Below are 24,246 nucleotides of genomic sequence, written 5' to 3' on the forward strand. Positions count from 1 at the left end.
CCATAAACTAATATAATATCGTATGTAAACTATACTTCATTTTTAAAAAAGAGAAAAGGGGGCACCTGGGTGGCTCAGTGGGTTAAGCCTCTGCCTTCAGCTCAGGTCATGGTCTCAGGGTCCTGGGCGAGCCCCGCATTGGGCTCTCTGTTCAGCAGGGAGCCTGCTTTCCCCCCTCTCTCTCTGCCTGCCTCTCTGCCTACTTGTGATCTCTCTCTCTATCAATAAATAAATAAAATCTTTAAAAAAAGAAAAGAAGTTATGTTCTATGAGGGAAAAAAAGAAAATAAAAGGAAGGAAATGATAAAAGAATAGTGATAAACTCTAGAGAATTGGGAGAAGATTATAATCATACACAAGCACATGAGAAGCTTAAGGGTATATGTCAAATTTTATTTCTTGATCTGGGTGATGTTTACATGGCACTTAGTTTTATAATTAACTGTACATACATGTTTGGTTTAGACACTTTTCTGAGTAGTATATTTCACAATTTTTTAAAAAATCCTGGGTGGCTCAGAGGGTTAGGCCTCTGCCTTCAGCTCAGATCATGGTCTCAGGGTCCTGGGATCAAGCCCCGCATGGGGCTCTCTGCTTAGCGGGGAGCCTGCTTCCCCCTTTCTCTCTGCCTGCCTCTCTGCCTACTTGTAATCTCTCTGTGTCAAATAAATGAATAAAATCTTTAAAAAAAAAATCTTACAAAAGTTTTCCAAAATCCTTTTGTAAATCCCATACCTAGAAATATGTTTCATTACAAATCTTATATCTTTTACAGCATAAAAAATAGTTTGCGATTTGTTACTAATAATTGAAATAATTTAGACACAACTTCATTTCCAAAATGAAAATTGAATAACACCAATATATAGTTGAATATATATACATTCTAATCACACTAGCATTAAGAGCATAGGCTATCAAGCAGCACAAATATTCAGTCCATCAAGCCCTTAATTTGAACATTTTTTTAAAGATTTTATTTATTTGTCAGAGAGAGAGAGAGAGCACAGGCAGACAGAATGGCAGGCAGAGGCAGAGGGAGAAGCAGGCTCCCTGCTGAGCAAGGAGCCCGATGTGGGACTCGATCCCAGGACACTGGGATCATGACCTGAGCCAAAGGCAGCTGCTTAACCAACTGAGCCACCCAGGTGTCCCTTAAGTTGAACATTTAAGAAAGTTCTTTTATCTAGCATACAGTACCAAATAACTATATGAAGAATGTTATAGTTTAATATTATGGTTTCATGTTGTAGGAATAAAAACAGCATTCGTTTTAGCTTGCAGTAAACAGGCTTAAGCATAAAGTAAATAGATATTTCAAAATGGGGTTTTGGCTTTTAAGAAAATGATACCAGGGATGCCTGGGTGGCTCAGTCCGTTAAGTGCTGAGTCTTGGATTTGGGTTCAGGCAGGTCATGATTTCAGAGTCAGAAATTTCAGGCAGATCAAGTTCTGAATGGAGAGTGATGACTTTCTTCCTCTCCCTCTACCCCTCTTCCCCTCAAAGAAAGGAAGGAAGGAAGGAAGAAAGAGAAAGAGAGGGAGGGAGGGATGAACAAAGGAAGGTGAAAGGGAAAATGATACCATGTTTGTTAGCAGTGTTATTCTAAGAAGTATCATTAGGACCTTATTTTTTCACAATCAAATGAAAGTACCTGGATGATCAGAAATTCTCCTGATAAAGTTGAAATACTTTAGTATTTTATACTAAAGTACATACATAATACTTTGAGGACTGGTAGTAGGCAGTATTTCTTAAAAACCATCTTGCTTTGGAATTTCACTAAGCAGAAAAATGGAAGAAAGAATCGGTGACAGTGTTACTGAAAAGAACTGGTTTCAACTCACTTGGAAGCAGAGCTTCTTCAAAATCATTAACAATGTTTTTTTTTTTAATGAGTAATTTTGATTCAGGAGTGTGTGCGTATAGGGACTGAATTGTGTCGGCTACCCCTAAACTCATACACTGAAGCGCTAACCCTCCAGGTGAGGGTATGTGGAGACTGGGCTTTTGAGGATGTAATTAAGGACAAATAGGTCATAAGGGTGGGATCTGAATGCAATCTGAGTGGTGTCCTTCTAAGAGGAACAGACATGAAGTTTGCAGGGCACAGAGGAAGGACCAGGTGAAGACATAGCAAGAAGTCTGCAGTCTACAGGACAGGAAGAGAAGTCTCACCAGAAACCAAGCCTATGTGCACCTTGATCTTGGACTTCCAGACTCCAAAACTATGAGAAAATACATTTCTATTGTTTAAGAACCACCCCCCGCCCCCGTCTGTGGTATTTTGTTACGGTAGCCCAAGCAGACGAATAGGAGTTAAATTTATATATTTATTTATTTATTTATTTTAGTTTCCTCTTTTCTTTCCCTAAAAAACACTACAGTTGCATAATAACAAATCTATACGATATCGCCTTTCATTAAATGTTGCCATCATTGTTGCCACAGTCACACACTGTAAGAAAAGCAACGTGAGATCCCGATGTTACTTCAGTACAAAATTTTCTGTACATCAGCGTGGTTATGTGTAAATTCCTCTGTCTTCCTTAATCAGAGCTCCGTATGGGTCTACTCTGACTTCCATAACAAAATGTCGTAGACTGGGGGACTTAAGCAGCATATATTTTCTCATAGCTCTGGAGACTGGAAGTCCCATATTAAGGCTCCAGCCAATCTGGTTTCTGGTGAGAACTCTTCTGGGCTTGCTAAACACTACCTTCTCACACTGGCCACACAGGGCATTTCCTCTGTGCTGGAGTGTCAAGGAGAGGGGGCACTCTGTCTGGTCTCTCTTCTTTTTTTTTAAGAATTTATTTAGGGGCACCTGGGTGGCTCAGTGGTTTAAGCCTCTGCCTTCAGCTCAGGTCATGATCTCAGGGTCCTGGGATCGAGCCCCACATCGGGCTCTCTGCTCAGCGGGGAGCCTGCTTCCCCCTCTCTCTCTGCCTGCCTCTCTGCCTACTTGTGATCTCTCTCTGTCTATCAAATAAATAAATAAATAAATAAATCTTTAAAAAAAAAAAAAGAATTTATTTATTTGACAGAGAGAGATCACAAGTAGGCAGAGAGGCAGGCAGAGAGAGGAGGAAGCAGGCTCCCCGCTGAGCAGAGAGCCGGATGCGGGACTTGATCCCGGGATCACGACCTGAGCCGAAGGCAGTGGCTTAACCCACTGAGCCACCCAGGCGCCCCTGGTCTCTCTTCTTATAAAGACACTAATCCCATCAGATCAGGACCCCACCCTCATTTAACCCAAGAGGTACCATCTCCAAATACAGTCCTGGAGGTTAGGACTTCAACCTAAGAATTCTAAGCAAAACAAACATTCAGTCCATTAAAACCTCTAAACATAACAACCTGCCTTCCTAGGCTATCATTTAATAAAATGTCAGAGCTCTCTACCTCTAGTGGAAAGAGAGACAACAAAAAGCTGTTCAGTATACAAACACTGAGATAAAATGCTGTATTTTTAAAATGATTCATTTTCATAATATGTCAATGGTACATACCATTCAAGTGCTACAGGGGATTTGGTCAGAGAAAAGCAAATTTTGTTATTTTTTTAAAGATTTTTATTTATTTATTTGACAGAGATCACAAGTAGGCAGAGAAGCAGGCAGAGAGAGAGAGGAGGAAGCAGGCTCGCTGCCAAGCAGAGAGCCCGATATGGGGCTCGATCCCAGGACCCTGAGATCATGACCTGAGCCGAAGGCAGAGGCTTAACCCACTGAGCCACCCAGGCACCCCGAGAAAAGCAAATTTAAACTATAGGTATGATTCTCTGAAGACCTGGGAGAGGCTAAAACTATGCCTTGAAAGATCAGGTGGGATGCAATGAAAACAAAGTCCCCAGTTACCTGGGAACTGGCAGGAAACCTGGGAACAGACTTGAGTGTTACTGGGTGGTCTTGCAGGGAAATAATCATTCAAATACAAAACTCTCCAACAGACAGATATTCTAAGTGCTTTCCTTTTGATTTAGTTAACATATGGCCACACAGTAGTCCCAGCTATGATCTGTGCTTTATCACATTCCTTGAAAAATCTACTATAGACAATTTCATTAACACAGCCAAAAGATAGGTGTCTTAAAAGAGAGCCAAAATTGAGCATTCCCAATCTATTCCCTGGGAATCTACATCCCAGCCAATATCCTAGAGGATTAAAAACCTTTTTAGGTTTCATCAAAATGGTTCTACCAGGAAGGGCTACTCAAAGAACAGTCCTGTGTATATACTTTTTAAAATTACTACAGTTGCTCTAGCCCCCTCCCTCCTTTCACTATATCCTCAACTGAACTGACAGATTAGTTTTTCCAGAGCTCCATAACTCCACTATTAAAAATTATGCCTCTGGCCACCTGAATCAAACACAAACCCCTCTGCCTATCATTTAAATAAGAATCTCCTTAATCAAAGCCCACCATATTCTATTCTAGCTTTACTGCCAGACTCTAAATTTGCCCCAAATGCAATGCTAACCCTTGCTCCTCGCCTGACTTGAAAGCTCTTCTGCCTTCTCTTCCATTTGCCATCTATAGCCTTTCCATTCTTTGTGGGTCACCTCCTCCATGAAGCACTCTCTGATGACATGACAGACACCAATTCTTCCTTCAGTCAACAACTATGCATTAAGAACCTATTCTGTTCCAGAAGTTGAGAGGGCTCTTTCTTCCTAATTCTTTTTGTCCACATTGTCTGTGACTTACATTTAAAACTCTTACTACTGTCCAAGTCTTCCAATATGTCACTTTATATTTGTGGAAAAGGATCTCAAATGTTTTATTTACTAGTTGGTTCTTCTGTGCAATCTCACAAGTTACTTGGATTTGTAGGTGATTTGTCTTGGGAACCAACACATACACATCTTTTATACTGTCCATAGCACATGATAAAGGGCTAAATATCTCGCTATTAACTGGTGTTAAATATGTTTTCACTTGCAAATCTTGTGAATACTTACTTTTGTGCCTTTCTTTGAGGGACAGAAGGAAAGAGAGAAGAGGTTGACATCCCTGGAAGATTTTTTTTCAGTTGCCTATCATTGTCCTTAACTGTAATTTGTTAACAAGTATTTCTGGAGTTCCTACTATGTGTCAGATACAGGCACAAATATTCTATTATGGTAGAGCCTTAATCACAGCCTTAATTCACTAGGCACCGATTATTGTTCTCTGCACATAGTTAACAATCAACAAGTACGTGTTGAGTGACTATATGAACGTAGCCTCCTGCTCTCAAGCAGCTCCTATTTTAGCAGAGTAGGGGTAAATAGGCTATAGGTGATGAATAAATAATTAGATGAGCTAGGTGATTTCAGAGCGTGATAGTTACTATGGCGAAAATAAAAAAGGATAATATTATGCAGTTTGCCAATTTGGCTTTTTGTTGTTTTTTGTTTTGTTTTGTTTTTAAAGATTTTATTTATTTATTTGACAGAGATCAGAAGTAGGCAGAGAGGCAGGCAGAGAGAGAGGAAGGGAAGCAGGCTCCCTGCTGAGCAGAGAGCCAGATGTGCGGCTTGATCCCAGGACCTTGGGACCATGACCTGAGCCGAAGGCAGAGGCTTTAACCCACTGAACCAGCCAGGCCCCTCCTTGTTTCGTTGTTTTAATCAGCCAAGTCAAGCTACCATCCTGGCGGCAGAATTCCTGGGTTCACAACCCTACCTTCTTCCCCCGCTGTGTGGCTCTGGACAAATTACTTAACCTTTCTGGCCTCGTTATGCACATCCTCTAACAGTACCTACGGCATAAGATGGGTTGAGGATTTTTTTAAAAAGTTGATAAGCAAAGTATTTGGTACTGTGCCTGGCAACCTAGGAAGCCTTTTAGAAATGTCAGTGATCATCACGGCCGCCCGTCAGGTTAACTCACCTGACGCCAAGCGGAGGTGAGAACCTCAGGCGCCCTCTTGTCCCTGAGCCCCCGCCCAGATCCTCGCCTCCTGCCCCTGGCAGGTTATCAAGCTGGGGCTAGTGGGGCAGAGTTTTGACCTTGAACTGAGGTCCTAAGAGGCCGAGGGGTCGGTGCCCAGTCCATCTGCGAAGACGGACGGAGATGGACAAGGGCTGCGAGGCTCGGGGTGGGCGGCGGGCTCCCCAGCTCCTCCCTCGGGCAGGAGGCCTCGAGGGCTCACACCAGCTCACCCCGGACGCCCACCAGCGGCGGGGGATGGGCCGGGCTCTCCCCGGGCGCCCGCCTCTTGGAGCAGCGGTTCGCTGCCGAAGGGGTCGGGACCGCGGCGCCCAGCTCCTCCTCGCCCCGCCCCCAGCCCAACGGTAGCGGGCGCGCTGCCCTCCCGGGGTGCGAGGCCGAGGGCGGGCCTGGCGATTGGCCGGGAGAGTGCGAGGGGCACGCGGGCGGGGGCGGGGGGCGGGGACGGGGATGGGGGCGGGGGACGGGCACAAGAGCGCAGGCGGCGCGGCCGGCACGCGGCGCTCGCGCTCCCTGCTTAAATGAGCCTGGGCTCCCCGCGCCCGCCACTTCGGAGGGGCTCGCGCCGCGGCCGCGGGAGGAGCGGCCCGTGCGGGTGCAGTCCCTCGCGCCAGCGCGCCTGGGCTGCGGGGCAGTCGATGGGACAGAGCGCCGCGGAGCAAGAAGCGGCGCCCGTCGGGGGGCTCGGGCAGCGCGGGAGCCCGCCGGGGGACTCGAGCATGGCGCGCTGCAGGACCTGAGCCCTGCCCCGCGGGGAGAGGCAGCCTGGTGGCGGGCGATGGGGGCCGAGCGGGACTGCCGCCGCGCCGGGCCGTGAGCGCCGCGCCGCCGCCTCCTCGCCGCCGCCGCCTCGGCCCCTCGCGAAGCACCGGGCCGCTCGGGAACATGGCCCTGGAGCAGCTCTGCGCGGTCCTCAAAGGTAAGCGCCGGGGGCCGCGGACGGCGCCCCCTGCGGGCCGAGGCCGGCGTCTTCGCGTCCCTCCCGGGCGCCCGACGCGCCTCTTTGTCTGGTCCGCGCGGACCTCGGAGCTCTCGCGCCCCGCCGGATCGACTTGCTCGCGCAGCGCCTCTGCCCCAGCCCGCTGCGTGCGGGCAGGCTCCGCGGGGCGCTGGTGGGAACGCGCGGTAGAACGGGAAGCAGCGGCCCGGCGGGGCCCTCCGAGCCGTGTCCTCACGCCTCTTCGTTTCAGTTCCGCGCATCGCTTCGCAAAGTTGTGGGGTCCGTGTAACTGGGGCTAAGGCCGGTCTTTTTCAGCATTCAGTGACAAAGTCATTCCACGCAAACAATAAACGCCCCGGCCGAGGCGTCGCTGAGCCGCTCTCGACAAGCCCCGCGCTGGCGGGTGGCCGGTGGCCGGTGGCGGAACGGCCTGCGAGCCGGGCCGGGTCCCACCTGCTGCGGCCGCGGAGGCTGCGGCACCACTGCGGGCGCCGAGACCCGGCTCGGCCCGGCCCAGAGCCCGCCGCTCGCGGCCGCGCCCCGGCGCTTCCCGGGACCTCGGAATACCGTGCCGCTGGTGTCTGGTTCTTTTTGATTTGTGGCACCGGGAATTAAAACCGTGGGCTTGCCAAGCGTACAAAGCTCCCAAACACTCTAGAGCTGCTTTGCATTTTCCTGGAAGTGTTAATTTACCTTGAAATTTTTATGTATGGATAATTAAGGTTGTGATACAAAGTTGCTTCCGAAACTCGGACTGAATAATTCCTTTTTTCAGTCGTCAGAGGAACAGCATCGCCACCAAAAAACCGCTTCCCTTTTCCCCCACTGATTAAATTGAAAACTGAATAGCTGTATGTTGCTAATGCTATGAAATTATCCTCTTTTTTGTATTGGGTAAGGAGTTACGGTATTGTATTAGCAGTGTCACATAGACATTATTGTATCTTGATATTTGTACAGTGACAAATGTTGGTTTTTTTTTTCCCATTCCAAATTAACACTTTTTCCAAATTTGTTTATTAGGAAGTTCAGTATAATTTTGCTTTTAATTTTAACTGGACAGTTGCCTGCTTTCCAGATTTTCCTCATGCATAACTGAGACTTCAGCAGTTTAATTTCAAATGTTTCCCCAACTGTATACTTACAGACTTATACCAGGACTTTCTACCTAGTGAATATTTCATATCACTCCATGAATTCTTAGTGATTCCTTCACTAAATTAAAATTTAGAATTCTGGGGGCGACTGGGGGGCTCAGTCGTTAAGCGTCTGCCCTTGGCTTAGGTCATGCATGATCCCAGGGCCCTGGGATAGAGCCCCGAGCCCCCCCCCCCCCGCCCCCAGCCCCACATCGGGCTCCTTGCTCGGCGGGGAGCCTGCTTCTCCCTCTCCCACTCCCCCGCTTGTGATCCCTCATTCGCTGTATCGCTCTCTGTCAAATAAATAAAATCTTTTTAAAAAATTTAAAACTCTGACAATTTAGTATAGTTTTCCTATCTGTAAATCCTAATTTGTGTAGCCATTCCTTGGGAATTAGATTGTTTTATTCTTCCAAAATAAATTCTATATGCACAATAGGTTTTCGGTTAGTGTTCATTATCCAGATTTGTTTCGTTGTCTTGATTGCTTCATGGTTATCGACATCATGACACTCCATCTGGGCAGCCCCCTAAGGAGAAATAAGTTAGCCCTGTTACACAGCTCTACCTGCGGAACTTTATGGGAACTGAGCCGGATAGGACAGAATTGCTGGTCCTCCTGAATCCTGAAGGTATTTGCAGCTTTTCTGCTTATGCTTTTGTCATTGGTACATACTGCCCTCTCTGGTCACTGTGGTGAAGCATTTAGTTGTTGCGCCTTTCAGGAAAGAATGCTGTGGTGATGGCAGAGCTGACAGTGAAAACAATGTGGTATTTGGCTTTGCTTTTTAGTGTACACTAAAACCTACAATTGTTTTACATGCTGGAGCATTTTTAAAGCTCAAACTAAGTTGCTGTAGGCTTGCTAGAGATGAAACAAGCTATTTTTAAGTCTTCTAAAGTTTGTGTGTGTATGCTTGTAAATATGGGGAATTGGTCTAGAAAGATTCAAGAAATTAATGAAAGTTGATTGTGAGAAGCAAATCTGGGAGATGGAGACCAGAGTGAAGGGAAGACTTCTATTTCACTGCACCCCCATTTGTAAACCTTGATTTTTTTTTTTTTTTACCAAATGCTGTGTGTTACCTATATAAAAATTGTTATTTTTAATTTTTTAAAATTATCTTTTTAGAAAAATACTAGATTTTCCTAGTGCTCCCATTCATTATGTGCATTAAGGCATGAAAAAGCAGCCCTTAAGTATTCTGTGAGGTGAATTGCTTCAATGCTGAAGAGGTTCTTATCACAAGCAGTTATTTAATATTTGCATAATTATAGCTGTTACCTATCCAAAGCCTTGTTTGCAGTATTGTGGTCAGTTTTAACTAAAACAAATCATCCATAATGAATGTGTGAGATCTTAAGTAGAAGGTAATTTTCTTTAAGATGCCATTGATTCTTTTTGTTTTACTCTCAGCGGTAAGAACAAAAGGATAACTCTGCTAGGCTTTTCAAACAGTTCATATGTTGTTAAAACTGAATAATTCACTTTTAACTGTTTATGATCCCTCCGGGTCTTATAAAATTTGATTTAACTTTCTGTCAAAGTTAAGTAAGCATCATAGTCACATGAAAATATTGCATTAGTATTATAAGCCCATTTTTTGCTATTTTATTCACTCTTCACACTTTAGAAGAATCCTATTAGATTCAGTTATATTTAAACTGTATAAACTACTATAAAATTTATCGTGTAACAGCATTAATATCCCTCAGCACTATATTTTTAAAAATCTTACCTGAGACTGACAAAAATTAATTCCTGTCGATTTTTCACATGCCTCATCCAAAAACTAGTAAACTATCCAAAAATAAGTGCAGTACTGGAAAGCTGTCCTTTTAATCGTGAAGTTTTAAACACGGTCTTATTAAAAATTAACTTGTTGGCTTTTCTTCCCTGAAACAAGGGAAATGTTTTAAGGCTGAAAATTGAAGTCTGACTAAACACTGATTTTACTATATAGTAAATCCTCAAACTTGAATCCATTTTATCTATGTTTTGAAACCAGATTCACCCGTGAGAAAAAAACAAGCAGCCCTGTAATACACATGTGCATTACAAAACAAGTTCATATCCAAAGTTTTAAAATAATCTCACATTATGTTTTTGGTTATTAACCCATTCAGCAGTCTCCTATAGTTTTTTTTTTTTTTCAGTCTCATTTTTTTCATTTTATGCTTCTTGCAGAGTAATTCTTGATTAAAAAATGTGTCCCTCAATCACTACGCAATCCCAGTTATTATGGTCTTTGATTTGAAAAGGGTACCCTAAAATGTTATTGGGTCCATTAGCTTCCAGACTTTCCGTAGAGGAGAACTTCCTCAAAAGGAACCCTTCCGAGGGGGTACTTAAAAACAGACTATACAGGGGCGCCTGGGTGGCTCAGTGGGTTAAGTCCCTGTCTTGGCTCAGGTCATGGCCTCAGGGTCCTGGAATTGAGCCCCACATTGGGCTCAAGGAAGCCTGCTTACCCCTCTCTCTCTGCCTGCCTCTTTGCCTACTTGTGATCTCTCTCTCTGTCAAATAAATAAATAAAGTCTTCTAAAAAAAAAAAAAAAAACTATACAAAGATAATAGATAAGAGCCAGGTTGCTGTAATTGGTGAGGGACCTCACCCTCTCAAAGGATCATTAGAATGGCCTCCCAGAACTAATACTTTTTAACATGTTTATTATTATCACTCAAAATTGCAGTGTACTAATCTGAAACGTCAGTTCTTCCTGAGCAAAATGACATTAAAACATGTTGGTTTAAACATGTTTAAACATGCCCGGGCTAGTATGTTGGAAATTACAGCACTAGTGGGTAAGAAGATACCACTCTTTAAAAATGTGACCTGATCAACTTAAAATTTGTTGCTGTGAATGTCTAAAGAAGACTCCTATAAAAAGAGAACATATAAAACTGCCCTCTTAGGAGCACTTGGCCAGCAAGGAGGTTGCCACATTCTGCAGGAAAGAAAGCATTTCTGCTATAGTTAGTCTTTCTTAAAGTGGTTGGCAGTTGATTAGCATATATAGGTTGGAGATCCCAAAGTTCGCCAAGTCCGTCGTCTTTCTTAACTAAGTAAAATTGAGTTTGATTAAATTTGGGTACTCTGTTTTGTGGAACATAGTTTTATCAAAAACAAGTTACTACTAACTCAAGTAGTATGTGGACTCTCATTGAACTCCATTCTGCTTTCATAATAGAAAATAGTAAAGAGCTGGGGTGCCTGGGTGACTCAGTCAGTTAGGCATCTGTTTTTGGCTCAGGTCATGATCATGGGGTCCTGGTATCGAGTCCTGCATTGGGCTCCATGCTTGGCGGGAAGCCTGCTTCTCCCTCTCCTGCTTCCCCTGCTTGTGTTCTCTCTCTCTCTCTCTCTGGGTCAAATAAATAAACTAATTTAATTAAATTTTTTTTTTTAAAGATTTTATTTATTTATTTGACAGAGAGAAATCACAAGTAGATGGAGAGGCAGACAGAGAGAGAAGGAAGCAGGCTCCCTGCTGAGCAGAGAGCCCGATGCGGGACTCGATCCCAGGACCCTGAGATCATGACCTGAGCCGAAGGCAGCGGCTTAACCCACTGAGCCACCCAGGCGCCCCTAATTTAATTAAATTTTAAAAAATAGTAAAGAGTAAGGAGACTTTACGGCCATTGTAACATCTGGCATCTCGTGATATACTCTGCAGATCTTACATTTTCCACTTTGGTGCTTAAAACAGGAAGGCTTATTGGAAAGAGGCACATTTAAATACTAACAGAGGTAAATTGAGCCAGCCTGAGAAAAGTAAGCTTAGTGGCTGGATATCTGAGAAGAAAAAAAAGTCAGTTCTTTTTCTGTCCCTTGATTTATGCTTAATAAAAGAAGCTGGGTCATCTGTGTGACAACCGTTAACCAAGATGTGTGCTTCTTAATTTATTAATGCAGGACTCCGTACTGCATGTTGTAGTTACAAAAAGGATGTAATCAGGATCATGCTTAGTCATTTCAGGTAGTCATCTAATTTTTATTGAATGCTGTTGTGCGCTAAGCAATCTTCTAGTCACTAGAGATGGATCAGTGAATCAGACAAGGCTCCTCTTTCTAGTAGGAATTGACAAATAATAAGCAAAATATCAAGTGATATAAATAATAATTAAAATATTTCTATAATAAAACAGAATGAAGGAGAAAGTGAAGAGCTTCTTCAGAAGTCAGAATGTCCTTACTAGACCTGAATGACAGGAAGGAACCAGCCATGCAGAGAGGTTCTAGGCGAAAGGAATAAACTAGTCCCTAAGGCAAGAAATTAGCTTGGTATATTGAAGTAGTGGGAAGAAGGCCTCTGTAGCAAGCAATCAGTAGGTCAGAGAAGTGGTTAGATGCTAAATCACATAGGACATCTGGAGTCAGTGTAGGGGGTATGGATTTACTCTAAATGTAATGGGACTGTATTAGAAGATTTTATGAAAGTTTTGTCTGGTTTATGTCTTAAAGGGGTCACTGGCTGCTGAGTACAGAATAGACTGTAGGGGACATGGCAGAAATAACCAGTTGTCTCCCAATATCCATCTTACACTTCAGTAATTCTCTGAATTTTAATTAAGCCTGTGACCACCCAATGGAAACACTAGATTTTCCAGTTTTCCTTAGGGTTAGGTGTGGCCATGTGACTCAGTGAGTGGTCAACTAGATGAGTGTGCAACTTGGAGAAAGTGGTGTTTTTTTTTTGTTCAGTTAAAATTTTTATTTTGAGATCATTGTACATTCTAGGCAAATATGTTTAAAGGAAGGAGGAATGTCCTGTGTTATTTTTTCGTTCTTTCTGGCTCTTAACACAGGCATGGAAGCTGTAATGAAGATATAATGGCTGGCACTTCGGCATCCATGTGGGACCATAAGATGAACTTGGAAGGGAAAGTCATATACAACTGAACAATAAAATTGAAGGAGCTTAGGTCCCTAGTACTAATAGCCTTCACTCTAGCCCTTAAGTACTTATCACAAAAGTTTGTATACTTGCAAGAAATATATTCTGTCTTGTGTAAACTTGTGTAAAAGTAAAAGAAACAGAACCAGACAGCTAGAAAACTGCTAATAGGCATAGAAGTGAAAAATCCGAATGCTATCAAATAAAATTAATTTCGAAATTTCCTAGAAAAAGCAGGTTTTAGACACTGTAAAGGTAATTTGGTGGAAGCAAAGGGCGATCCATGGCAAGTGTAGAGGTTTAGAAACAAGAAATATTTGTAGCAACATAATGAGAATAGGTACCAAGCATTCAACAACATTTCGAAAACAAGCTCATTGACTCCTTTTTGCCTGCCCTCTACCCTGCTTCATCCCTCTTGACCCAGCCTTGCCCCTGCCATCACCAGTGGAGAAAACGGGCATCCTCTTTCCGTTTCTTGCAATATACTATCATTCTCTTATTGCGGTGGCTGAGCTGCAAAGCATGGTCCCAGGGCCAGCAGCTATAACATTGCTAAGGAATTTGTTAAAATGGAAGTTCTCAAGCCCAACCCCGGACCTACTAGGTCGGAACTCTGGAAGTAAAACCTGCCCCCCAAAATCTGTGTTTTAATAAGTTCTCCAGGTGATTGTGGTGCACACTACTGTCCCAGTGATTGATTCCATTCTCCCACCTAGAAGTAGACTTGCTGGGTGGGATTTGTGCATGTTTAAACCCTGATATATATTACCAGGTTAACCTCCAAAAAGTTATGCCAGTTTGCAGTCCAGTGACAGTGTATGTCAGTTTCCTACATCCTGACCAACAGTAGACTCTACATAATTTTTTAATATTAGACTAAATTTTTGTATTGTTTTGGGTTTTGACACTTTTTCTGGTGACAGTCTTTTTTTTCTCAGTTATTTGTAGTTTTTATTTGTCTTTAGTAAGTGAAGGTGTTCTCCACTCAAAAGATACTTACATAATTCACCTTTTTTGTTTTTTCAATCTGGTATTTATTTTTCTATTTAGCATGAAGGCAGGGATCTGCTTTTTTTCCCCAAATAATTATCAAGTTACCCCAGAATCATTTATTAAACCTATCCTTTCACTGGGAGTTTCAAATACCATACATAAATTCTGGAATATATATATGTATTTCTTGAGCTTTTTCTTTTCTTCCATCTTCGTATCTTTAAGTTCCTTGAGAATAAGGACCAAGACTACTTGGTTCATTGCTGTAGTAGCCCCAAGGATTGACCCTGTAGTACAGTGGGGGCTGGATATGTTTCTTGACAGATCATCTATTTCTTTTTATACCATTGCTACATTTTTAATTACTGTAGCTTTACAATAAGTATTTTTATGTATTTTATGTCTTTTTATTTTTTAACTTTCCTTAGCTAATAAAAAAAGTCTTCAAGATGAGCATCAGCAATATTTTTAGTCCCCCAGAAAACTAAGATTTTGATTAAAATATAATTAAATATATGACTTATTGGGAAGAATTGTTACCTTTATGTTGTTTAATTATCCAAACCATATTGTTTCTCCATTGTATTAAATTTATTTACTTACTTCTTTATTTATTTAAGTCTTACTCTCTTCTCTCAATAGGTATAATAATTTTCCAGGTAATTATCTTGGGATTTCTAGGTTTTAAGTAACATTATCTATAAATAATAATTTTATCTCCTTTCCAGTATTTATTGCATTGGCCAGGATTTCCAATATTAACAGTAAAAAGAATCAAGTTGATCTTGATTTTTACAGTGGAAGGTAAGGCCTTAAACTAGAAGGTCTGGGCAGAAGACTCTTAGAGCTATTAGGACAGTGATTCTAGGCAAAAGGAGTATCCTTGATCCTTGAACAACATCTGTCTTTATCATATAAATCTCCATTTTAAAAAAAAAAAATTTTTTTTTTTTTTAAGAGAGTGGAAGGGGGTGCAGGGAGGGACAGAGGGAGTGGGAGAGAGAGACACTCTAGCGTGGAGCCCACTGTAGGGCTCTAGACAGGGCTCCTGTCCTGGCTCAATCTCATGGGGCTCATGGCCAGCCTCAGTCATGACCTGAGGTCATGACCTGAGCCTAAATCAAGAGTCAGTGCTTAACCAACTGAGCCACCCAAGCTGCACACACATCATTACAGGGCCTCAACTAAACTCCAGAACCAGATACATGGGGATAAATGGTGGGCACTCCTGTTTTAAGCATCAAATCACAAGCAGTTCTCTATATAATTAAACAGTATGGTTAAGCAGTTTAGAGTTTTTGTTTTGGCATGGATTTCTACCTTAAAGGATTAGTGCCTTCTTGGGCACATGATCTTTGAAATCAAAATGTGTGGTATTTCTGAATTTAAGAAATTACTGATCCTTTCAGTAAGAGGAAGAAGGGAACAGTGGTACGTGGTTGGAACAGAAGACAGAACAAAGCACCACAGCCCTGCTTCCTGTACTAAATAAGTCCTGTGTTTGCCATTAATGGAGTTTGTTTGAATATCCAAGCCTGGTTATAACAAGCAGTTTGCAAAGATCCTATTATACAACTAGCAGGAAACTGTTTATTACGATATAGAATTTAGAATGATTAACAGTCACAACTGTATCACTAAATGCTTCTGTCCCTGATTGTTGTTCAGATTCACACTGTTCTTTGTATAAGATTTTTTTATTCAGTAGCACAGCTCATTTGGTTGATTGAGTTGTGGATAGTTTTTTAAATATTTGGGGGAAAAGAAAACTGTGAGCAACCCTTTAAATAAAGTAGAGAAGAAGAATAGGTTTATTTGGGCTTATAATTTTATTTTTAAAATGATCTACCATAGTTGCACAATCCGTAAATTTCATAAGTCAGATATTTTACGTAGACACATTTTATTGATCATTACATAATTTTACCGGCACTGTTCATCCTTTTACCATAGTTTTACTGTTGCTTTCCTTGTTTCAGTTTGGTTACTTGTTACTTGTGCTGTCTGAATGGCTTTGTGTTCCTTACATACTGTGAATTATAAATGCGAAAACTAGTAAATTGTTATGCCTATGATTCAGGAGGAAAGGTATACTGAGCACAAAATTTTGATCAGTTGTGTATCATCTGAATGATAGGCCTTGGGACATAGTGTCCTCTAACAAGATAAATTGATAGAAATGGATGTGTTATTTGGTGAATTGTCAGATACCTCATATTACTCTAGGTTTTTCTTTTTTATCATAAATAATCTGTTTAGGAAAAAAGCAAAACATGTTTCAATTCTCCATTCCTCAAACTTGATCCAGTGCAGTTGTGAAGAGTTCGAAGGGAGAATTTTTTCTATATAACATGAGGGCTTCAACACTACTGGCAACCAAAGAAAGGGAAGGGGAAGCGAAAGAGAAGACAGAGGAGACAAAGGTCAGCAAGGATACAGGAAGCTAAAGATGAAGATGTTGGTGATTAGATTACAAAATGTAAACTACTGAATGGCAAGAATTATCTTTTTTACATTGGCGACTTGGGTAGGGTGCTCAGTTCATGCTACTGCATGAACGATGATGTGACCATCTGCCAGTCACTTAACTAGCAACTTCACTTCAATGCCCGCATTTCTTCCACCACTTTCGTCCTGTAAGTCACCATTTGTGGTTAACTCGACATCCGAATCATGTTATAAATCTCTCCTCCTTTCCATTTCCAGTACCACTGCTCTGCTTCAAGACCTTATCGTTTTTGCTTCCTGAATGGCTTTCTCTCTTCTCTTTGGAAGTTTAGACTACATGAAACCATCAGGATTATTGGTCTAGAACACAGAAGGGATAATATCATTCTCTAGTTTAAAAACCCAAAACGAGGGGTTCCTGGAGGGTTCAGTTAGTTAGGCATCTGACTTGATATCAGCTCAGGCCATGATCTCGGGGTTGTGAAAGTGTGGAGCCTGCTTAAGAGTCTCGCTCTCCCTCTGCCCCTCCCCACCCCGCCTTAAAATAATAATTAATTAATTTTTTAAAAATATTTTATTTATCTGTCAGAGAGATCACAAGCAGGCAGGGGGGTGAAGAAGGCTCCCCACTGAGCAGAGAGCCCAACGCGGGACTCGATCCCAAGACCCCGAGATCATGACCCAAGCCGAAGACAGAGGCTCAATCCACTGAGCCAACCAGGCACCCCTAATTAATTAATTTTAAAAAATAATAATAAAAACCCAAAATGACTTCTCATTAATAGTCAAAAGTCCAAACTCTTTAGCATGACAGTCAGGCCTTTTTACAGTCAGACCTCATCCTGTTTCTTACCTGGTGTACCACCATCCCCCTTCTTGTGCTGTGCAACTCTGATACTCAAGAGTTCACCAACCTCCATAGATCGTGCTCCTCCATGCTTTTGTCTAAGCTGTTTCTTCCTCTGTATCCTAGATTGTAGTCCTGTAACATCCAAATAGAATATACCTTCTATTTCTGGAACTTTCCTCACCTTGTTGTTCTTAACACCCAGCAGAATGAATGGTTCCTGTCTCTGCTTCCGTTAAGCTTTCTGTAAAACTCCTATTAAACTTCTGTTTACCTTGTATTGTAAATTCTTTTTTGACAGTAGATTGACTCAAGACTGGTAGTTTCCTATCATTTATTTAGCAGAATGCCTAGCATCTAACAAGTAGTACTATGTGTGTCATCATCTCATTTAATCTTCTCAAACAGCCTCACGAGGTTGGTGCTACTGGAGAAATAGCCTCATTTTACAATTAAGTAAACTGAGCTAAAAAGGCCTCACAACAGGTACACAGTAAACTGGAATCCCAGCCTGGATCCACCTAACTAGTAAAGTCCATACTCTTAACTATTTTGCTGTATTTTGCCCCCCAACATCTGTGTGTCCTTGGTGCCTGCTACCCATTGGTACAGTAGGTGCTCTGTCAGTGCTCATTGACTGAATGAATTATAAAAACTCCAGTTCACACAGGACTTGGAGGCACTGTGATTTCCGTTGAAAGGGAGAGTGAAAGATATCAGTGCACCATTCATAAAAATAAAATGTTTAAAAGAATTTTGATGTATTTGAACCAAAATACATACATATACAAAACAACTCAATGTCTTATTGACTGGGTCTCGGAAATGTTCAACTTGGGGAAAAAGCTTCATTTTCTAAATATACTGGCTTTTGTAATGCAGGACACCACATAGTACTACACAGTTATAAAATGTCTTGAATTGATTTCTGGGAGACTGCTGCCCCCTTACTTCTGTCTTTGTAATAAATTTCTCACAGGTCAGGTAATCTAATTGAACTTTTACTGGCATAATACATTGTAGAGCTAGCCATATAATGCATGTAAACTCTTTGAGATGAAATACAGTAAATGTAGTATAATTGGGGTCAACAGAGTTTTTTGCAAAAAACTATGTTTTAAATCTATCATAAACTGAAAAATGCTTTAAATGCCATATACTGGTAGTGCTTGTATAAATGACTACAGTATCAATTGTGGGTTTTCTTGGGTTGTCTTAAGTGTCAAATAGTAAATCAAAACATAACATTTGACCCTTAAAAATCTTGAGATTGACTGTCAGTAAGAGTCGGAGACTTAATTAACCTTTTCTTTACCATCTGATTTTCCTTATAGTAGTAAAATGTAATCTAGATTGAGTTTTTTAACTTTTCTTTTCTATTATTTCTCTAGTGTTGTTAATAACAATACTTGTAGTCGAAGGGATTGCTGTGGCCCAAAAGACCCAAGGTAAAGTACTTTCAGTGATAACTTACACATATTCAGGACAGTGAGTGGGATGGCTTATTGGAAAGGACTGCAACTTTTGAATACTATTTCCATAATCCCTCTGGGGTGTTCCAATGACCTAAGGCTTTCTGTCAACCTAGCAGCTTCAATTTTATTGGGTTCAGCTGCAGTTAACTAGAGTAAATTGTCAACATAAAGACTTGCTGATAAATTTTTTTAATGGGCATCACTAGCAGCTCCTAGCACACTATGGATTATGTCCAAAAATTAAATGAGATTCATGAATTATCACTCAGCAAAAATAAAAATCCTTTTTTCAATGTAGACAAATGAAATATTACCATCAGTATCTTGTTAAAAGCCCTGTGGACCTGTTCTCATTATCCTTGTTTATGAAAGAAAATAAGCTAGTGTGCTTTTCAAACCAGATTTTCATGTCAGAGTTTAGAACATTACTGGTTTACTTTTTACTTTCATCTAAGTTGTACATATACATGACAAAAATCAAAGTATTCTGAATAGCTAATTATGAAATAATAGTTTTCTGTCCTCTGCTATTCTACTTCCTTCTCCATGGAGATAACCAGAATTTTAGCTGAATCTTGGTATTTCCCTGCATATTTCTAAATAATATGTTATACTATTACTTCTTAATTACTTCAGTTTTACATATTTAGACAATGTTTTCCCACCACAGAAGATGAAAATTTAGCTCTTTCATGCACCTACTTATTCTAACCCTGACTAGATACCAGTGTTCTATTACTTTCCTTCTATACCACCTGTTCTGGTATAGTCTGTCATAATTCTGGTCACACCTATATTGAGAATTTAAGTCACTCATGGAGCTTTTTCCATAGGAAAATTTTGTTTTTCAGTTTAGGAAATTTTTATTTCTTTTCTCCTTGTTTAAGTTTTTAAATTTCTTTTTTTCTTTCTTTTGTTGTTGTTGTTTTATTCTTAAGAAATTTCTGTTTGGTTATGGAATATTCTTGGGGTTGTTTTTCTATTTTCCATCTGTCTTTCTTCTCTTGTTTTCTTCTCAGTCTGTATTGAGACTTCCCCAGCTTTACCCTCTAAACCAGAAATTGGAAAACTTTTTCTGTAAAGGGCCAGACAGTAAATATTTAAGATTTTACAGGCCTTACAGTCTCAGGAGCAACTACTCACTTTTGCTGTTGTAGCATGAAAACAACTATGCACCATATAGCCACATGAATGGACATCGATGTGTTCCTTTGTAAACTTGCCTTATGGTAACAGGCCACTGGTTGCATTTGGCCCAGAGCTATACTTTGCGGTCCTCTGCTTTAAAATTTCTACTCATTTTTCCTTTTTTTTTTTTTTCTTTTTCTTCTTCTTTTATTTTTAGAAAATGTTTGTTTTCTGAATATTTTTAAAGTATCCTTATTCTTGTTTTATAAATATCCTCTATTTAATCCAAGGGGATTAAATGACAGTTTTGTTTAGTTTTTAGTTTGTTTTTTTATATAATCTTTGTTTCCTCAGATTTGCTTTCTTCTTGTTTTTTATTCATTGTTTGTGTTAGAGGCTTTCCTCAAATATCTGGTGATTATTTATGAGAGGCGCACTAAAATCTGATTGACTAGCCGTCTTTAGGTGTAGAAGGACTTGTTTGCTGTGCCCCTCGCTGGTGAGTGACCCAGCACTGGGGAATTCCGAGTCCGTATTGCTGGCACTTTTCCTCTGGACTCTTGAGAATCCCCAGATAGGAAGCTTTCCATTTCCAGCTCAGACAGACGTTCTGCATCTCACCTAGAGGCTTTGAAGGAGTTGAGTGGGGCAAGAGACCAGGAATGCCATTCTAGTTAACATTCCTAGTCTCCTTGTTTGCAGGCTGGTGTGGTCCCCCCCAGCTGTGCCGGGTGTCTCCTGGTCCTGTAACGTTGCTTTATCCTCTGCAAAGGAATCATCTCATTTTCTGATGTGGTGACAGAGCAGCAGCTTCCTGGATTTGTAGAGTAGGGGAGGGTGTTAGAAATCAGACTGATTCTGAAAGACTTTTAGCCAGGCCTCCTGTTTTTAGAAAGAACAGTTTTCACCACCACCTGTCATGCCCTCGTCTGCTCACCAGTACAGCCAGTTGTTGTGTTTGCACCTCTTTGTCCCTTTTCAGGGGGTTATTTTTGCCCTTAAAAAATCCAGTACTGTTAGTGGAGTTTAAGGAGAGAGAGCTAAATGCATGTGTTCAATCTGCAATCTTTAACTAAAATCCCTTTGTAATCTTTGGATCCTTTCTGGCTTTAGTGCTAAACTAAATATAGAGGTACCATACCGGAGATAAACCCCTGGGATCCTTTTATTTTTATGTTAGAACTGAATTTTATAGAGTTGCACTGATTTATCAGATTCTCCCACACAGCTTTGCCCTTGTAGAATCTAAGCATTTTATTTCCCTGCTCTCCTACAGGGCAAACTTGTCCTCTAGCAGCAAGTTCTTCCCACCAGCACAGCATACAATTTTACCTTTCTCACACTTCCGCTGTATTCAGTTTGTTGCGCTAAACTTGGCAGTGGTTCTTGCAAAATTATATACACTATCTGTGTAACACAGAGTGGGCAATTGTATGGCTGAATTGTGGGGGAAAGAGAAGAATGCTGTTCTCTTTTGCTATAATTCATATTTTAAATGCCATTTTCCCCTAAGATGGACAAAATATTGGAATCAAGCATATTCCTGCAACCCAGTGTGGCATTTGGGTTCGAACCAGCAATGGAGGTCACTTTGCTTCACCAAATTATCCTGACTCTTATCCACCAAACAAGGAGTGTATCTACATTTTGGAAGGTATTAACCAATTTCTGTCTTTTAACAGATGAATTTTTACTTTATTGTAAAACTGAGTACATTGTTAAGATGCCCAGTTTAAGCCAGTTTGAACAAAATTAATACATGTATTTGAATTAAACTCTAGTAATTATAAATATGTCTGGATATATTTATTATGTCTGGATAAATATGTCTGGAACACAAGAACAAAATAATAGTTGAAATTTTATAGGGATTTTGAATCTCCTAAAATATAATTCAACTGGATGCATCAGTGTAAATGAGAAACTTCTCTAATAAGGAAGGAAGGGAGGGAGGGAGGGACTCAAACTTACTGGCATCTCTTACACCTTAATGCAAATTTACGTCCATAGTTACGTTAGGTCATGTCATTTCTTCTGTTTTTCTATTCATTGTATCTCATGAACTAAGCAGTAGTTTTTGTAGTCTAATTTTAATCAATTAAGTACACTTAACTAATTTAATAAACAGCATATTCCACAGGGAAACATCAGTGTAGCTCTGCAGAGCAGCGTTGTTACTATTGATATAAAGTGTAACATGAATTATGAATTTCATATATAACAGTCCTCGTGATTTTTATCTGTGGAACAGTAACAGAGCAGTTGCTTTGCTTTTTCCACTTATGTCAGGACATTTATACTTTGTGTTGCCCTGATTTGCTTGCTTCTTGTTTTCTAGCTGCTCCACGTCAAAGAATAGAGTTGACCTTTGATGAACATTATTATATAGAACCATCATTTGAATGTCGGTTTGACCACTTGGAAGTTCGAGATGGGCCATTTGGTTTCTCTCCACTTATAGATCGTTACTGTGGTGTGAAAAGCCCTCCACTAATTAGATCAACAGGGAGATTCATGTGGATTAAGTTTAGTTCTGATGAAGAACTTGAAGGACTGGGATTTCGAGCAAAATATTCATTTATTCCAGGTAATGAAGTTGTCTTTTTTTTTAGTGGGTTTACTCTGGTTTTAGAATCTTATGTCTGGAAAAGAGAGAATTTAGTCAAGTTAATCAAATCAAGGTTTTAAAGAAATTAGCAAGGCCGAAGGGAAATCACTTCATGAATAAATAAAACCAAAAATTGGAAATAGAACTGTATCACTTGAATTTTGAAGCATTTCATAGACGGTATCACAGTTTTCTTAGATTTCTTTATGTTTTATAATGTATATCAAGGCTAAAAACATCAAGATAAATGTATTTTAAAAGATAATTCAGCAAATTGTCTTATTTTCATAATCCTTACCAAAAATTATTTTGGCAGGTTTTTTTCCATTGGAATGCTTGAATTAACCACTCATTTGAATAATCTCTAGAAAATATTGAGCAATAGAAACTGCTCTGCACTTGGAAGCAAAAGACCCCTGTTTGAATCCGTTCTCTGTTAACCTGACAGCTGTAAGACTATTCAGCACAGTTGCACGTGAGGGTTGCTATTGGTAAAATGGGAATACCTGATCTATTACTTTCCTGAGACTGCCTTAACCAACTATAAATTGAGCAGCTGAAAATAGTAGAAATTTATTCTCTCAGAATTCTGGAGGGCAGAAAACCCAGCAGCTCCACATTTCTTCTGGGAACTCTAGGGGAGAATCCATTGCTCACCTATTCTAGTTCCTGGGGGCTTCCCCCGCATCCCTGGATTTGTGGCCACATCACTCCAGTCCCTGCCTCCGTCGTCACATTGCCCTCGCAGAATCCTTAACTTAATCCCATCTTCTGTTTCTGAATGTAATATTCATTCTTTTTTTTTTTTTTTAAACCACATAAAGTACAGGTTCTGAGGATTTGGATTAAGTTCTCCCTGTTCAACCCACTCTGCCTATCTTACTCTGCCCTGTAGTATGTGCAAACACTTTGAGACCTGCAAAGCCTCTCTGGTGTAAAACTGTGCATATCCCTAATGCAGAAACACAAAGATCTACAAGTTATTGCTCCTGTCTTCAAACAGCTTATAGACTAACGATGAAAAAGTAACAATGTACCAATTATATCATCTCTTTGCTTTTGTTTTCATGTAAGAAATTTGTTAATTTAAAAAAATTTATATCCAAATGAAAAATCTATAATCTTACCATCCTATATATTAAAAAACCACTTTAACAATTTGGTGTGTATCCCTTCAGATGTTTTTCTGTATCTCTTTATTTTGTTTTACTTAAGTGACAACAACTATATTACCTGCTTTTTTGCCTGAACAACATAATCAGCTTTTTTTCTTGTCAGTAAACATGGGAATTTTTAAGTGTTGTTTCACTGTTTATGTTCTCAATGCTGAAAAGATAACATATTTTACTATAATAAAAATAAATTTTTAAAAACTACAGTTACCAAAAAAACTTAATTTGAAAGTTTAAATAGGAATTATATACACCAAATTGCCAGAACGAAAAAGTTGCTAGATTAAAATATCTCAGGATCTTTAAATAGCCTGCAAAACCTATTTCAATGTACAGTTTATTGTATTTAACTGGATGTTCAATTCTTGTTAAAGTTGTCCTTAATTCCAGACACTTTCTTCATAGTTATCATATTTTTAAAAGTAGGGGGAAATTTTTTAGCTTTATTGAGAATACATCTCAGAGACTTTCCTCTTTTAACTTAATAAACTAAACCCAGCCTTGCTAAAAGGGGACAACAACAGTTTCAGCTCTTCTGTAGAGAAATGTCAAAGACAAATTTAATTAAACTGCAGTGGAGTAAAAAGTGATAGGAGCTACCTGCCAAATGAATCAGAATTTCTTCATGTGTAGACAATTATTCTAGGATGTTGTC

The 24,246-nt window shown here is 40.3% G+C and overlaps 1 protein-coding gene across 3 annotated transcripts in view; it reads left to right on the plus strand.

Moving 5' to 3' along the window:
* The first annotated feature begins 6,801 nt into the window (after nucleotides 1-6,801).
* NETO2 (neuropilin and tolloid like 2) overlaps nucleotides 6,802-24,246 on the plus strand; it is a 65,478-nt gene continuing 48,033 nt past the window's right edge. For all 3 annotated transcript variants that reach the window (XR_006385476.1, XM_044256213.1, XM_044256214.1), the window contains exons 1-4: nucleotides 6,802-6,858; nucleotides 18,600-18,656; nucleotides 21,325-21,465; nucleotides 22,150-22,398. Coding sequence is in view for 2 of the 3 variants with exons in the window: in XM_044256213.1 (XP_044112148.1) it covers nucleotides 6,825-6,858; nucleotides 18,600-18,656; nucleotides 21,325-21,465; nucleotides 22,150-22,398 (481 nt within the window). In the remaining variant the exon portion in view is untranslated. The remainder of the gene's footprint in view (nucleotides 6,859-18,599; nucleotides 18,657-21,324; nucleotides 21,466-22,149; nucleotides 22,399-24,246) is intronic.

Source organism: Neovison vison, chromosome 7, assembly GCF_020171115.1.
Source record: "Neovison vison isolate M4711 chromosome 7, ASM_NN_V1, whole genome shotgun sequence".
Taxonomy (NCBI): Eukaryota; Metazoa; Chordata; class Mammalia; order Carnivora; family Mustelidae; genus Neogale; species Neogale vison.